At 41.4% G+C, this 18,108-nt stretch overlaps 1 protein-coding gene across 11 annotated transcripts in view; it reads right to left on the bottom strand.

Annotated features, from left to right (window-relative positions):
- MAP4K4 (mitogen-activated protein kinase kinase kinase kinase 4) overlaps positions 1–18,108 on the bottom strand; it is a 192,715-nt gene that overhangs the window by 100,184 nt on the left and 74,423 nt on the right. For all 11 annotated transcript variants that reach the window (XM_077296640.1, XM_077296641.1, XM_077296644.1 and 8 more), the window contains exon 3: positions 13,097–13,153. In XM_077296640.1, the coding sequence (XP_077152755.1) occupies positions 13,097–13,153 (57 nt within the window). The remainder of the gene's footprint in view (positions 1–13,096; positions 13,154–18,108) is intronic.

The following is an 18,108-nucleotide window of genomic DNA, read 5'->3' as shown; positions in this document are numbered from 1 at the left end:
GGCCCGCCAAAGAAATGCCACCCCACATCATTACTGACCCACTGCCAAGCCAGTCAAGATGAAGGATGTTGCAGGCAGCAGATCGCTCTCCACGGCGTCTCCAGATTTTGTCACGTCTGTTACATGCGCTCAGTGTGAACCTGCTTTCATCTGTTTAGAGCACATGGCGCCAGTGGCGAATTTGCCAATCCTGGTCTTCTGTGGCAAATGCCAAGCATCCTGCACGGTGTTGAGCTGTGAGCACAACCCCCATCTGTGGACGTCGGGCACTCAGACCATCTTCATGGAGTGGATTTCTAACCGTTTGTGCAGACACATGCACATTTGTGGCCTGCTGGAGGTCATTTTGCAGAGCTATGGCAGTGCTCCTCCGGTTCATCCTTGCACAAAGGCTGAGGTAGTGGTCCTGCTGCTGGGTTGCTGCCCTCCTATGGCCCCCTCCACATCTCCTGGTGTACTGGCCTGTCTCCTGGTAGTGCCTCCAACCTTTGGACACTATGCAGACAGACACAGCAAACCTATATGCCACAGCTCGCATTGATGTGCCATTCTAGATGAGCTGCACTACCTGAGCCTCTTGTGTGGGTTGTAGAGTCCGTCTCATGCTACCACGAGTGTGAAAGCACAACCAAAATTCAAAAGCGACCAAAACATCAGCCAGGTACGGAGATGTGGTCTGTGGTCCCCACCTGCAGAACCACTCCTTTATTGAGTGTGTCTTGATAATTGCCAATAATTTCCATCTGTTGTCTATTGCATTTGCACAATAGCATGTGAAATTGATTGTCAAACAGTGTTGTTTACTAAGTGGACAGTTTGATTTCACAGAAGTTTGATTTACTTGGAGTTATATTCGGTTGTTTAAGTGTTCCCTTTATTTTCTGAGCAGTAACATTTCCATAGCTGCCTATCCCAGTGGCCATGGATTTTAGTAAAGAATGCCAGTGCTTGCTCAGTGCGGCGGCAGCCCCTGTGCTCGCTTGTGAGGTCAGGTGTTATTTATAACTTGGCGTGCAGTCAATGATGAAGCATATATGGTGTATCCTGAGAATAGGACTGGATACAACAGCTTTCATCTATAATACAGCAAATCACTGCACATCAGCTTCATGCAGATCCAATAGCATAGCCTGCTCACTATAGCAGGAAGAGCGAAAACCAAACCAGGGAATAAATGCACTAGACAGTCTGCCTGGCAACCTGAAAATCACGACAGGCATCCAGAGATTCAAATTAAGGAACATGCCAAATCCTTTTATACACAAAATCCCACGCTCCGTCTCCCTCCCAGCGCACTAAGCATCCCTATGGAGAGGATACCTACTACATTCGGGGTTCTGCCCAGCACTGCAGTTTTTGCACCAGTCAGTGCTATAGAGAATCCTAGCAATCCTGATAAGATGTGTATTGTGGAACTCTTGAACAGACCTGGCCTCACTTTGCGGTTCACAAGTCAAGTTTTACCAGTGCAGAAGGAGATAATATACTGGTGAAGAAAAAAAAAATGTTGCAGAAAGTGCTAATGAATGCGATTATCCTTTCACACTTTCCGTGGCGAGGAAGGAATTGTACACATTCCATGACGCCTTGTGCTGCTCCAAGTTACTCCTTCCTGACTGTTTATTTCAGGAACGTGATGTCATAGGAAGCCGCAATGTTTGGCTGATAGGATCATGTTGTCGAGCAGAAAACCATCCTGACACCATGTGACTCCATCAGGGCTTTGTTCATTAATCTTGTAGAAGGCAGACATGAATGCTTTCAACTGCTCAATTCCCATGTGCCACAAGGCGTACTTATTACTACCCATAACTCACCATGACCCTACACACGTGTGACAAGCAATCCTACCAGAGGCCATTGTGCAGGGCCGAACATTAAAGCCCACGCCAAGTCTCATCTAAAAGGAACTAAGTTTCATCAAGGAAACATTGCTTCACAGGGCGAATTAAGGACACCGAGGACTTGGGAGTTTGGCATTTTTCTAACTACATGATTAAAAAGTTGTATCTAGGAAGTAACCCAATCTACGGTAATAATTATCACAAATGTTTCTAAAAGTAGTAACCATTTTGTGACCACGGTCTTGAATACGACGGCCTCATTCAGATGTCAACAATGTTTTTCATAAGTAAAAAGCAGATAGTAAAAACTGCTAAGTAACGAAAATCAGTCAGTTTAGTATTTCCTTATGTAGGAGAAGAATTCTACAAGATTCTATTATCAAACATGAAAATCCGATAGAACTAGGAAATAACTAGGAAGGCATCCAAGTGCTGTCCCGTATTTCAAGGCCCTAAAGACTTCCAGTTGATCCATCAATGAGAAAAAACCAATGGAAAGATGGACGAGGCACGTGTTCACTCCCGCTGTCAGAGATTGACAGCAGGATGTAACAAGTTAACAGCCACGGCGGAGCACGGCTCCACCTGCAGCTGTTAAAGGCCCATAATGGCTTATTAAATCAGCTATCATATGTCAGGAATGATGAGGGCTCAGCGTGTGACCCCGCATCAAAGTCAGGGACACCATACGTAAATATACGCCATACGTTGTGAGGGGGTTAAAGACACACCCTAGCTGCAAATTCATCAATTTATACATTTCTACAACCTCAATTCAAAAAAAATGCTGTGTATAAAAGTGTAAAAGTGTAAAGGAAACAAGAAAGCAATGATTTGGAAAAGTCTTATAGCCATATTTTATTCACAACAGCATACTAATCACATATCAGAAGTTGACATTTAGACATTTTTCCAGTTAATTTTGAAATTAACTCCTTTACTACAGAATATAGGGCCGGGCCCTCTCCCCTATGTACCAGTCTGTGATTGGTAGTTTCTTAACTGTAATTTATATCTGTAATTTGTATGTAATCTTTCTCATGTACAGCACCATGGAGTCAATGGTGCTCTAAAAGAAATAATTTACAAATTGATGGCAGCAACACATCTCAAAGTTGGAGCGGAGTTACCAAAAGGCTGAAAAAGTGACAGTAATGGAAAACGGCTAGAGAATCAATTTAAAAAAAAAAAGTCAATTGACGGTGTATAAGGCTGTGTGCCCACGTTGCGTTTTTTATGCATTTCTGCTGCAGCGAAAACACATAAAAACGCTTATTAAAACGCATTCCCATGCAATCCTATGGGATTCCGCAGTTCCTGTGCCCATGCTGCAGATTTTCCTGCTGCAGAATCGCATAGCGGTAAAATCCGCAGCATGTTCATTATTTCTGCGGAATTGCAGCGATTCCACCTCCATAGGATTGCATAGAAAAGCTCACTTTACGCATGTGGCTATGCCAACCATGCGTAAAGTGAGCGCTTCATGTGTGGATGGCACCCAGGGTCTGCAGGAGAGGAGACTCTCCTCCAGGCCCTGGGAACCATATACCTGTAAAAAAAAAAAAAGAAGAATTAAAATATAAAACAGGGATATACTTACCTTCCGATGGCCTCCGGAGACCTCCCGGCTCTCAGCGGTGCACGCGGCGGCTTACATTCCCAGGGATGCATTGCGCCAATCACCTGGGATGACGTCCCGGTCACACGACCGTGACGTCACAAAGGTCCTTCGCGCAAAGCATTCCTGGGAATGAAACGTACCTGGAGCGCCACTGAGGAGATCGGGGCCGTCAGAAGGTGAGAATAACCATATTTTTTATTTTTTTATTATTTTTAACATTCTATCTTTTACTATTGATGCTGCATAGGCAGCATCAATAGTAAAAAGTTGGTCACACTTGCCAAGCACTATGCTTGACAAGTGTGACCAACCTGTTAATCACTTTTCCAAGCGATGCTTCAAATTGCTTGGAAAACGCAAGCATTCTGCAAGCTAAAAACGATGCAAAATGCTTGTGTTTTGCGGGAAAATGCTTGCGAATTCCACATGCGTTTTACCGCAGGCAGGGAGTGTCGGAAATGCTGCGGACATTTCCGCAGCATTTCTGCAATGTGGGCACATAGCCTAGCATGTTACAGAGGTAGAGTCTCTCAGAAGCAAATAAAGTGAGAGGTTCACCAAGCAGAACATTTTTCTGAAATTGTTCCACAAATTTTAGACGCAGCTTTTCAATGTATAATTACAGTACATATCAAAATATTTAAAGTCTTTGTAGATAGTGGCATATTCAGAGATTCTGGCACAATCCTTGTGCACAAGGCTCTATGGGCTTTCAGGCAGCACTGTATGAAAAATAGGCAGTACACTGCATGGGCTCAGGAATACTTCCAGACATAGTTTGTGAACACAGTTTGCTGTGGGGTTCACAAATTCAAGTGGAAGCTCCATCATACCGAGAAGCCATATATCAACACAATACAGCAGGGATGTCAAACTCAAATACACAAAGGGCCAAAATTAACAGACTGGGCAAAGTCGCGGGCTAACCTTGATATTTATTTAAAAAAAATGTCTACAATAGAGGAAGTTTTTAATTCTCATCAAATAGAACAATTAACCTTTTCATACAGAAACAAACTTAAAAGGGGTTGTCCCACAAACAAAGTACATTTCAGTCTTCGAATAAAATAATGTAATAATATAATGTTATGTAAGAGGAGTAAAAAGCATAAGGCCCAATGGCCTATTTTAAATAAGTAATAAAGGATAAAAAAAAAAACTTGGATACTGTTGATAATCACGTATAATGCCAAAAAAAGTGCCCCCGAACACAGTAAAATACCACCACAGCGAATTCTTCCACAGTACCCTCCATTCGCGCAGTATGATTATCTCCCCCTCAATCCCTCCTGCAGAGTATGGCGACACTCTGATGCACAGTTGGTGCAAAATAATGATGTCATCATGCCTGCTGCGCCGAGACATCAGACGCAGAGGGAAAATTATGTCCGAGGAGGGAGGGTCAGCTGACACTTCTTCCATCATTGCTCTCAACTGCATAGACATCCACGGTGCTGATACAGTTGAAAGCGCGATATTGGCCAGGGAAGGTCAAATATACTCACACTGTGGTCCTGATTTGGCCCGCAGGCCATAGTTTGACATATGTGCAATATAGAAGCGCTGCCATCTTCTCAGGGCCAAAGCTCATATAAAATGAATGGATTCAAAATGGGAAAACTTATGTGGACAGATTAAATAAAACTTGAAACTCATTATAGAAACCATGTAGTCCAACAGACGCGAGAGAAGAGGAGCCATCCAGCTTCTTATAAGTTTAAAACCTTGCACCTCTGATGGTATGGGGTTGCATTAAGGTCTATGGCATGGGCAACTTGCACATCTATTTGAGGGAAGGACTTGCATATTTTAGCAAGACCATGCTAAACCAGATACTGCATCCATCACAAGAGTATGGATTCCCAGGAGAAGAATTTGGGTATTGAACTCCTAGCCTGTAGTCCAGACCTTTTACCAATAGAGAACATTTGACATATTCTGAAACAGGAAATCCTGCAAAGACGAACAAGAACTGTTGAGCAATTATAATCCTACATCAGAACAGAATGGGACTGTCACGACTGTTGTCAGATGTTCCAGGCCAGGGGCTCCTTCCCTGACCCTAACGCTATGGGCGCCGCAGCCTGCCCTGTTCCGCGTAGCTTACTTCTGATGGTGAAGACGCTGGAGCCACATACCTTACCTTACCTTAGCTCCTGAATCACCCCCTCAGTGTGTACCCTTCCCCCTCCCAGGGAAGAGGGGAGTAGTAGTGTACCGTAATACAACAACCAGACTAATAAGGTAGCATGAACAGGGATAAAGGAAAATACCAATCTTACAACAAAAAGATGCCCGCTTACAATCCATTTTTCCAGACCCCCCACTACTGTGTTTTAGGCAGCCCCCAAATCTAAGAAGCATCATTGTCAGAAGCTCCCTGTCCTCTCCAACAGCTGCAGGTACCTTTCCCTGCAATCAGAAAAAATGTAAAACCTGTCCATTTATAATGACCACGGACAAGATAAAGATCCCCAATTCACACCAGGACTACAAGATACCAGGTACATTCAGCTGCATCACTTCTAATGTGGTGTACCTAATTATTTGTACTAAATGTCCAACTGGGGGTCTGTATGTGGGGGAGACAGGGCAGAAACTGAGAACAAGGATGAACTCTCATCGCCATACAATAAAAGAAAAAAGAATGGATATACCTGTGGCAATACATTTCTGTCTCCCAAATCATAGCATTATGGACATGAAATTACTTGTATTGAAAAGTAACTTCAAAACTCAGAGAGACAGGAGAGTCTGGGAATATAAACTGATGACGACCTTTGACACTCTAAATGCAGGAATGAATGTGTCACACGGATTTATGTCTTTTTACATCAACTAATGAACTTGCCCCTCAGACCATGTGGGGTCATCACAACAGAACGAGACCCTAATCACAGGACAATAAAACAATCCTTATCTAAGAACTGGCCCAATATTTATGGACGTAACTGTTTATCACCCATGGTAATTCTGCTTCATGTCACCTAGCTTATCCATGGTTTTTTTTCCCCTCTTTTTTTTTTTTTTCTCTATACTATGTTGTGCATAAATATGTGATTCTTCAGAATTTGTTTTAGTCTTTGCCTGATGAAGAGACGTATGTAGTCTCGAAAGCTTGCAATTTGTTACCATCTTTTCAGTTAGCCATTAAAAGGTATCAACCACTGAGGACTCTCAATTCTAAATATTTTTCAATCTTACAACTATACATACATAAACAACAGTAGGAGAAAAGGAATTATCACACTCAAAACCTAGCAACAGTCACAGATAAATCCACTAAAAGCCTTCTCCAACAATAACCACCAACAACCTTCAGCCATGCAGCATAAGCTAGCTCTGACAATGAGTGCCAGCCAAGACCCAGTTTATATAGGAGATGGGAGTGGCTAACAGTGCACAGCTGATCTATGTTTTATGTTCTATTGTGAATAAAATATGGCTATAAGATATTTTCAAATCATCGCATTCTTGGTTTCTTTAGATTTTACACAGCATCCAAACTTTTTGGAATTGGTGTTTAATTAGGAATAGAGAATACAAGTATGAACAAGCCACTCAGAGCCATAGAGTTCAATATTACAAAAAGAAAACGGACACCTTTCTCAACTGGTACTACAGCTAACTCCACTGTTTCCAATGTCCACCTTTATGAGATTTACTATAACTGTCTGTTTATAGCCCTGGATTTTCCAAACTGTCTGCCCTAGATTTCTAACTAAGGAATATGTGCAGCCTTTTACTTGGGTTTTTATCTTTGTTCCCACTGAGCACTCTGCTAAACTCCAGAAACTGTAAAATACAGCCAGAGGGGCACCATCAATGAAAATACACAGTAATGTATGCTCTTCGAAAAGTACATTTGTTTGGTTTATAAAAAAAAAAAAAAAAAAAAGAAAGCGCCCAGAGTACCATAATGCTGACAATCGAATCTTTAAATAGTCAGTATACAAGAGCCTTCACTTTGCAGATAGAATATAACTTGTGTCCTACATTGTATCTATTCAACTTTTTCATACACACCAAGCCTGGTTCTCCTCCTCACATAGTGACATGACCCAACCTCGAGATAAATGGCACACAACACTGAGGCACAATAAGGGTATGTTTCCACGTTCAGTATTTGCTGCGGATTGGACGCTGCGTACAGCCGCAGAGGCCAGATGTTACAGCATAGTGGAGGGGATTTTATGAAATCCCATCTCCACTATGCGTTCAAAGACGAAGGTGGCAGACCTGCGTATACGCACATGCTGCGCATCTTTATATACCACAGCATGTCAATTTAGTCTCCGCAAGATAAATATCACCGTCCAATGTATAGGATGCAGTGATTCCGCATGGTTCAATGAACACATGCAGAATCACCAAGCGTACAAAAGCCGGCAGCGCATTGAACAGAGTGGGTATCTGCTGCGTCCAAAGCGCTGCCTTTACGGAATGTGGAAACATACCCTTAAATGTAGCAGAATGCATGATATATGTGCCTTCACATATGTAAGGAGTGTTTATGGCATTATATGGAAAAACGCCACATTGGTGCCATTTTTTATCAAATTAGAATATTCAAATAGGGCTATATGCCCCCGGAAGAAGGCACGGCACCGAACCGAAACACGAGTTGGGGACAGTGGCACCACAGAGCTTCAGGTACCCTCCAGGTAATTGTTACACTTTAGCTTTGACTTTTTTTTTTGCTCTTTGCTCTTTTTTCTAGATGTGGCACACAGCCCTTTTGGAGATTTTTTGATCTGGGTAATTATTTCCCAGATTCTACAATTGGACATGCTTTATTGCATGTTTTGCACTTGCACCTCTTTGAGCAAACTACTTACAGTATTTTTTAATATTTTTTGTCATATCCCCATTTACTCCTGGTCATATGATTTTATATATTTATCAATAATAAAGTTTTTTTATTTTATAGGATTTGGTTCTATTTGGTGCTTCTTTCATATAGGATTTTTATGTATATTTAGCACTGAACATGCTTGACTTATTGACTTATTCTTGCACTTTCACATTGGTTTGTGGGTGTAGGCCTTCTTATAGGTTTTCTATATGGACTTTTGTAGCAATATGGAGAGATTAACCATTGAAGAACAACTACAGTACACTGTATTGCAAACAACTCTTAAAAATTGGTCAGTAGCACTTCAAAAAAGTAGCGGTGTCCAAAATAATAAATTAATATATCGAAATAATCTGTCTGAGGCCAAATAGTGAAAATGAGATTTCAGCATCAGTCCTTCCATCTCAGTAGGCAGAATACCAGCTGTCAGTTCTCCCTTTGGCCTTCTGAGCACAACAAAGCAGTAGGCTACATTCACACATCTGTGCGACAAGTTCTAGTGCTGTCCGTTTTTCAAAAGACAGAACACTAACCCATAGAGCTTCATTATTCCATATACATCAGCTTTAAAAACAGATCCGTGTCTCTGGCCTGTGAGACTCAATGTCCCAGTCTCATCAGTTTCGATGAACTAAGCAAGGAAGACATAATTTGTACTTTAGTGTTCCATACATGTTTTCTCGGTTTTTCACCGATCCACTGTTAAAGGGAATCTGTCAATATGAACAACCCTCCTCAGCAGTCTATATGGGCATGCAGGTTATAGGAAATTGATACCTTGATATCTGTGATCCGATGTCTTATTCCAGAGAAATTAACTTTTTTTTTTTATATGTAATTGAGCTGTTAACATCTACAGGTAGGACATGGCTCTCCCTGAGAATCTGCCTCCAGAGCTTATTTGAAATGAAAGTGGGTTACCAGTGTGACATGTAATGACTGACACTTTGCGCTCATAAATCACACTCAGCTCTGTAGAGTTCAGAACTAGCAGTACAGCAGAAGCTACTTTGTCTTATTACAAACATGTACACCTACAGTTGTCCTCTCACAGTGCTGTCAGCTCTGCTGCAGAGCTGTGCCTTATTACAACCAACACAGTACAGCAGAGTTGAATCTTGTCTCATTGCAAACACATTTTCAGTGCTGTCAGCTCTGCTGTAATGCCTTTACCCACACCGACTGCATATGACATTGAACCTGAAGCACTTTGAGATACCTGCAAATGTGTTTGCAATGAGACAAAGTTCACTTCTGTACGGTGTTAGCTCGGACCTTACCGCAAAGCGGTGTCTCATTGAGAGCAAAGTGTCAGTCATTACTAGTCTCAAACTGGTAATGCCCCGTTTCATTTAAATTAAAATCACCCTGAGAATCTGCCTCTTGAGCTATAGGTTGGACATAAGCTCTTAAAACAACAGAATATAACTCCAAGTAAATCAAACTTCTGTGAAATCAAACTGTCCACTTAGGAAGAAACACTGTTTGACAATCAATTTCACATGATGTTGTGCAAATGGAATAGACAACAGATGGAAATTATTGGCAATTATCAAGACACACTCAATAAAAGAGTGGTTCTGCAGGTGGGGACCACAGACCACATCTCAGTACCAATGCTTTCTGGCTGATGTTTTGGTCACTTTTGAATGTTGGTTGTGCTTTCACACTCGTGGTAGCATGAGACAGGCTCTACAACCCACACAAGTGGCTCAGGTAGTGCAGCTCATCCAGGATGGCACATCAATGCGAGCTGTGGAAAGAAGTTTTACTGTGTCTGTCCGCGTAGTGTCCAGAGGTCGCTACCAGGAGACAGGCCAGTACACCAGGAGACGTGGAGGGTGCCGTAGGAGGGCAACAACCTAGCAGCAGGACCGCTACCTCAGCCTTTGTGCAAGGAGGAACAGGAGGAGCACTGCCAGAGCCCTGCAAAATGACCTCCAGCAGGCCACAAATGTGCATGTGTCTGCACAAATTGTTAGAAACCGACTCAATGAGGATGGTCTGAGTGCCTGACGTCCACAGATGGGGGTTGTGCTCACAGCCAAAAACCCTACAGGACGCTTGGCATTTGCCACAGAACACCAGGATAGGCAAATTCGCCACTGGTGCCCTGTGCTCTTCACAGATGAAAGCAGGTTCACACTGAGCACATGTGACAGACGTGACAGAGTCTCGAGAGGCCGTGGAGAGCGATATGCTGCCATCAGCATGAACGGTTTGGCAGTGGGTCAGTAATTGTGTGGGGTGGCATTTCTTTGGAGGGCCGCACAGCCCTCCATGTGTTTGCCAGAGGTAGCCTGACTGCCATCAGGTACCGAGATGAGATCCTCAGACCCCTTGTGAGACCATATGCTGGTGCGGTTGGCCCTGGGTTCCTCCTAATGCAGGACAATGCCAGACCTCATGTGGCTGGAGTGTGTCAGCAGTTCCTGCAAGATGAAGGCATTGAAGCTATGGACTGGCCCGCCCGTTCCCCAGACCTGAATCCGATTGAACACATCTGGGACATCATGTCTCGCACCATCCACCATCACGTTGCACCACAGACTGTTCAGGAGTTGGCGGATGCTTTAGTCCAGATCTGGGAGGAGATCCCTCAGGAGATCATCCACCGCCTCATCAGGACCATACCCAGGCATTGTAGGGAGATCATACAGGTACGTGGAGGCCACACACACTACTGAGCATTATTTCCTTGTCTTGAGGCATTTCCACTGAAGTTGGATCAGCCTGTAACTTCATTTTCCACTTTGATTTTGAGCATCATTCCAACTCCAGACCTCCATGGGATATTACTTGTGATTTACGTTGATCGTTTTTAGGTTTTATTGTTCTTAACACATGCCACTATGTAATGAATAAAGATTTACAACTGGAATATTTCATTCAGTGATATCTAGGATGTGGAATTTTAGTGTTCCCTTTATTTTTTGAGCAGTGTACTTCTTATGATTGAGGTTATCCTGATATTTAAAAATAAAATTAAAAAAAATCCATTTAAAAATGGCGCCTACGCAGTAGCAAGTATTGTTTCACCTCTATATACACCGATGGCTGCTACTTGTCATCAACAGCGGGCACCATTTTCAAATGGATTTTGTTTTTGTTTTTTTTAAATATCAGGATAATCTCAACCAGGGATCAGTGACCTGACAGTAGTCTTCGTTATTAGGGATGATCGAATAGCTTTGAATAAGAGCTTATCCGAATAGATATAGCGCTTCCCGAAAATTTTGTACCCTCCTCCTTACTAATAACTTTCAACAATGAGATCCCTTTGTGGTGTTAAAAGCAGTTTACAGACTATGGCTTTTGCTGTAAAATGCAACTAAGAAAATGTCAGGAAAATCTTACTAGAACATGCAAACTTTATATGGGGTTAATCAGAATAATTTTAAAAACGATAAAAGCTGTGTACTGGCTACTATTTAGCATGCGTGTGATTGGCCAATGCTGAACAGCACCACATCCCCAATTGTAAGAGGTTAGTCACACTTATGCAACCACATTATCTTAGAATTGTACAAATCCATTGATAAAAATAAAACTATGGAGGACATAAAAGGTTTAAAAATCTCTGAAATTATTCTCCCGGTATAATTTTTTTTTACATGACCGAAAACTGGCTTTTTAACCATGGAGTGAAGACTTGTTAAATCCACTGTATGTACCGTAATCATTGATGGGGCAGCAGACGGTGTGGTGAATAATGTACATGATACAGATGATATGTAGGTGTGGTCTTCTATACAGATAATACAAGGAGCTGTTGTACTATTGAATCATCCCAAGTTTGGGATGTACTAATTTAATTAGAATAATTCTAAATCATAAGTGGACACAGATGAGAAAAATTCAAGGGATCCACACAAAGAAAAATAGAAAGCAAAAAATAAATTGGTTATAGCCCCCTTGGTATTAACCAAAAGGAAGGGCAGAATACTTAGGCTATGTGCACACGTTCAGGATTCTTTGCAGAAATTTCCTGAACAAAACCGGACTTTTTCTGCATGAAATCCGCTAGCGTTTTTATTGCGTTTTGTTGGCGTATTTTTCTGGGGCTTTCCACGACTATATTATATAGTGGCAAATCCGGAGATTTTCAGCAAAGTTAATGAACATGCTGCGTTTTTTTCCACGATGCATTTTTTTGCGGAAAAAAACACATGTGCACAAAAATTGCGTACTGCATTCTAATAATAGGATGCTTAATGTAAGCTTCTTTTTTTTTTTTTTTTTTTTTTTTTTTAAGAGGAAAAACGCTGAAAAAAAAAACACGTGAAAAATCCTGAACGTGTGCACATAGCCTTAAAGATAGCTAAAAAGGGGGCTTTGTTCCCCAGGGGGGAACCTTTGTTCCCCAGATTATCAGGCGATGTCTGAGGAGTTAAAAAGTTAAAAGGATTGTCCAGTACTGGACAAACATTTCATAACAGCAAAAGTGTCTTTCGTAATAATAATTAAAAAAAAATTAAGTTTTTGAAGCCATTTTTGAGGAGGATTTTAGCAAGGATCCCCTAAACAGAAAAAAAAACCTCAATGTGAACATAGCGTCATTTGGCATGTCTAAAGAGGCTGGCAGTCAACTAGAAAACAGGCAAAATGCTTTTACAGCAAATTAGATGATTTTTATGCAAGCTTAATTGTAGTTCTCAACAGGACAAAGACCCAATTTCTTGACTTTTGCTGTAAGTAAATTTGATTTGATAAAGGTCATTTAAATTGACAAAACAGGAATGGTTAACTAATAGATCAAAGTACAGCATCACTTACCTCTGTAACATCCATGACCTTAATAGCTGCAAGCTGGCCCGTCTTAACATGGCGGCCCTGAAAAAAACAAATTAAAAAAATAAATTACAAAAATAATTTTTATAGCTTATTTTATAGAAAGAAAATAAAGAAAGAAAGTAACAACATTTTCAGCCTACAAATTGCAACTGTAAGCAAGTCCATGGACAAAGTCAACTCTTCTGGCTCCCCTTCCTAATGACCGTTGCAAACTCATTAGATGCTTCAATACAAAAGATAGAATAGAAGTCAGTCTATTGCTGCTAATGTTCATGTTAATGTCTTAAAATCAGGACATCAAAGACTAAAAACAGAAAGTAGAAAGTACTGAGCATTTTAAACTAAGAATCAAAATGGGGAAATTAAAATAAAGTAAGTTTGGTTTAGGCTCCAGAGTAAGCCTATTTGAGATGACTAGCATACTTTACAGCATCACTAGATCACCATGCGTTATTGTGGGCACCACCTGTAAGTATTATTCTATGGGACACGCAGATCACAGGTGTATACACAATTTCAGGTTGATGCATCAGCAATGGTGTAACTAGAAGCTCATGGGCCTAAATACAAAATCTCCAACAGAACCTGAGACTATCACACATCTTCAATGGTCCTTGTTTTCTCACATTGGCCCTCTAGACTCTAGGGCCGAGGGGCAACTGTGCCCATTATACTTATGCTTCTCTGTAACAGCATTTAGAGATAGGATCTAATGTTCTACCATAGAACAACCCCAGTACCAGCAGTAATAGCTTAAAATGCAACATTATCTTCTTAAAAGAGTTGCCAAACTTCAGAAGCGATGGATGCCCTGATCGGAAGACAGAAAACCACTGCAGCGGTCAGATCATTAGGAGATGCTGTTGTCAGAGGTTTCTCCAAAGACCGCTGCAGCCAATCACTATCTTTATTGGATCCTCTGGCTTCTAAAAGAAAAAAAACACAAAAAAAAAAAGAAAAGCGGCCATTGCTTCCGATGCAGATCTCCAGAGAGGCCAATGCTAGATCCGTGGGGGTTCTGGAAGAAGAGTATGCTACACATCCATGCATGAGGGAAAAAAAAAATCCTTTCTGACAATCCCTTTAAAACATTGAGGAAGATAAAAAAAAATATAAATCAGTGTCTTGCGAAAGTATTTGGCTCCCTGGAACTTTTCAACCTTTTCCCACATCATGCTTCAAAGATAATTGTACATTTTTGATGAAGAATCAAAAACAAGTGGAACACAACTGCGAAGTTGAACAAAATGTATTGGTTATTTTAAATTTGTGGAAATTCAAAAACTGAAAAGTGGGGCGTGCAATATTATTCGGCCCCTTTACTTTCAGTGCAGCAAACTCACTCCAGACGTTCATTGTTCATCTCTGAATGATCCAATGTCCTAAATGCCTAATGATGATAAGTATAATCCACCTGTGTGTAATCAAGTCTGCTCTGTGATAGTCTCAGGGTTCTGTTTGAAGCACAGAGAGCATCATGAAGACCAGGCAGGTCCGTGATACTGTTGTGGAGAGGTTTAAAGCTGGATTTGGATACAAAATGATTTCCAAAACATTAAACATCCCAAGGAGCCCTGTGCAAGCCATCATATTGAAATGGAAGGAGTATCATACAAATCTACCAAGACCCGGCCGTCCCTCTAAACTTTCATCTCAAACAAGGAAAAGACTGATAAAGAGGTCCATGATCACTCTGGATGAACTGTAGAGACCTACAACTGAGGTGGGACAGTCTGTCCATAGGACAACAATCAGTCGTACACTGCACAAATCTGGCCTTTATGGAAGAGTGGCAAGAAGAAAGCCATTTCTCAAAGATATCCTTTTGGCAACAATACCAAACGATATGTTTGGCATAAAGGCAACACAGCTCATCACCCTGAACACACCATCCCCACAGTCAAACATGGTGGTGGCAGCATCATGGTTTGGGCCTGCTTTTCTTCAGCAGGGACAGGGAAGATGGTTAAAATTGATGGGAAGATGGATGGAGCCAAATACAGGACCATCCTTGAAGAAAATCTGTTGGAGTCTATAAAAGACCTGAGACTGGGACAGAGATTTGTCTTCCAACAAGACAATGATTCCAAACATAAAGCAAAATCTACAACGGAATTGTTCACAAATAAACTTATTCAGGTGTTAGAATAGCCAAGTCAAAGTCCAGACCTCAAGCCAATCGAGAATCTGTGGAAAGAGCTGAAAACTGCTGTTCACAAACGATCTCCATCAAACCTCACTGAGCTCAAGCTATTTGCCAAGGAAGAATGGGCAATAATTTCAGTCTCTCGATGTACAAAACTGATAGAGACATACCCCAAGCGACTTGCAGCTGTAATCGCAGCAAAAGGTGGCGCAACAAAGTATTAAGTTAAAGGGCACCTGTCACCCCGTTTTTTCAGTATGAGATAAAAATACTGTTAAATAGGGCCTGAGCTGTGCATTACAACAGTGTATTTTGTGGACCCCGATTCCCCACCTATGCTGCCAAAATACGTTACCAAAGTAGCCGTTTTCGCCTGTCAATCAGGCTGGTCTGGTCAAAAGGGCGTGGTGTCTTCCCCCAGATCTTGCTTAGTTTTCCGTTGGTGGCGTAGTGGTGTGCGCATGCCCAAGGTCCCGAATCCACTGCACAGGGGAGTTAAAAGAGCGCGATGTGCACTATTTCATTGGTGCTCGGTGGGGGCGGCCATCTTCCTTTGGCCGCGCGTGCGCAGAAGCGGCGCTCTGCTGGCCGCGGCTTCAGGAAAATGGGCGCGGGATGACGCACGTGCGCAGATGGAGATCGCGGCGGCCATTTTCCTGAAGCAGAGATGCAAAAAGAGCGCCGCTTCTGCGCACGCGCGGCCAAAGGAAGATGGCCGCCCCCACCGATCACCAATGAAATAGTGCACATCGCGCCCTTTTAACTCCCCTGTGCAGTGGATTCGGGACCTTGGGCATGCGCACACCACTACGCCACCAACGGAAAACTAAGCAAGATCTGGGGGAAGACACCACGCCCTTTTGACCAGACCAGCCTGATTGACAGGCGAAAACGGCTACTTTGGCAACGTATTTTGGCAGCATAGGTGGGGAATCGGGGTCCACAAAATACACTGTTGTAATGCACAGTTCAGGCCCTATTTAACAGTATTTTTATCTCATACTGAAAAAACGAGGTGACAGGTGCCCTTTAAAGGGGCGGAATAATATTGCACGCCCCACTTTTCAGTTTTAGAATTTCCACAAAAATTTTAAAATAACCAATAAATTTCATTCAACTTCACAATTATGTTCCACTTGTTGTTGATTCTTCACCAAAAATTTACATTTGGTATTTTTATGTTTTAAGCATGATATGTGGGAAAAGGTTGAAAAGTTCCAGGGAGCTGAACACTTTCGCAAGGCACTGTATATTTTGCAGACATGCTCTACACATTAAAAGTCACAACTCTTGGCATACAGGTTTTCCTCATAAGTAATGTCAGTCTGATGTTTGTATGCACACTGCTTTAAATTAGTAATATCCCTATGGATAAATAATTCAAGCTTTTTAAACCATTCATGTGTGTTCTCCATAGTTAGATTGGACCACATGGGAAGCCTTTCCTGGAGTATATATACCCCTGATCAGTGCATGCCAAGTGTAATCCAGGGGGGAAAGACCGTTTCTAGGAGAGGGAAAAGCAGAGGTGCACCACAGCTGTGTCATTCCCGCACAAATGCTCACTAGCATACCATGATTCCATTTACACATCCTCAACTACAAACTACATAAATCACCTAAAAATCCCACACCAACAATGATGCAACTGCTTTGGCTCTAGTTACGTGGCATTTGGACAACATGCTTCATGTATACCTTTACATTATGAAAAAAGAAGAAATCAAACAAAAACCTTACAATTAGTGTTTTTAGGTTTGCTTGTGTTTTTATAGGCCAAGAGTATGTCTTCATTGAACTGCTTGCCATTATTACTGCTTGTGATAATTTGATCAATCTATTTTGAAGTACTGAGAAACAAAATGAAACCCCCTAGATCTGAAGAAAGAGAATATATATATATATATATATATATATATATATATATATATATATATATATTTTTTATATTTTATATATATATTTTTTATATTTTATATATATATTTTTTATATATATATTTTTTATATTTTATATATATATTTTATATATATATTTTTTATATTTTATATATATACTTTTTATATTTTTTATATATATATTTTTTATATATATATTTTTTATATTTTATATATATATATTTTTTATATATATATATATATATATATATATATATATATATATATATATATATATATATATCTATCTATATATCTATATATATAATTGTCTAATGGTTTTTCTGTCTGTCTGTCTGTCTGTCTGTCAATCAGAGACGGGCACAGCATGGCGACGATGATGTCATAATGGAAATCCCACGTCTCTGATTGGTCGAGGCCTGGCGGGCACAGTATTGACGTAGATGTCATAATGGTTGCCATGGCGACAATGATGTCATAAAGGTTGCCTCGACCAATCAGCGACGGGCACAGTCTGCCGCGAATTCTGGAATCATCATTGTCCATATACTACGGGGACATGCATATTCTAGAATACCCGATGCGTTAGAATCGGGCCACAGTCTAGTATATATATAATTGTCTAAGGGTTTTTCCGTCTGTCTGTCTGTCTGTCTGTCTGTCTGTCTGTCTGTCTGTCTTGGAAATCCCGCGTCTCTGATTGGTCGAGGCCGCCAGGCCTCGACCAATCAGCGACGGTCACAGCATGGCGACGATGATGTCATAATGTAATTCCCGCCTCTCTGATTGGTCGAGGCCTCCAGACGTAGGCCGCCAGACGTAGATGTCATAATGGTTGCCATGGCGACGATGATGTCATAAAGGTTGCCTCGACCAATCAGCGACGGGCACAGTCTGCCGTGAATTCTGGAGTCATCATTGTCCATATACTACGGGGACATGCATATTCT

Source organism: Ranitomeya variabilis, chromosome 3, assembly GCF_051348905.1.
Source record: "Ranitomeya variabilis isolate aRanVar5 chromosome 3, aRanVar5.hap1, whole genome shotgun sequence".
In the NCBI taxonomy this organism is placed as follows: Eukaryota; Metazoa; Chordata; class Amphibia; order Anura; family Dendrobatidae; genus Ranitomeya; species Ranitomeya variabilis.
Note: the sequence above shows the minus strand (reverse complement) of the source record. Positions and strands in the feature narration are given on the sequence as shown.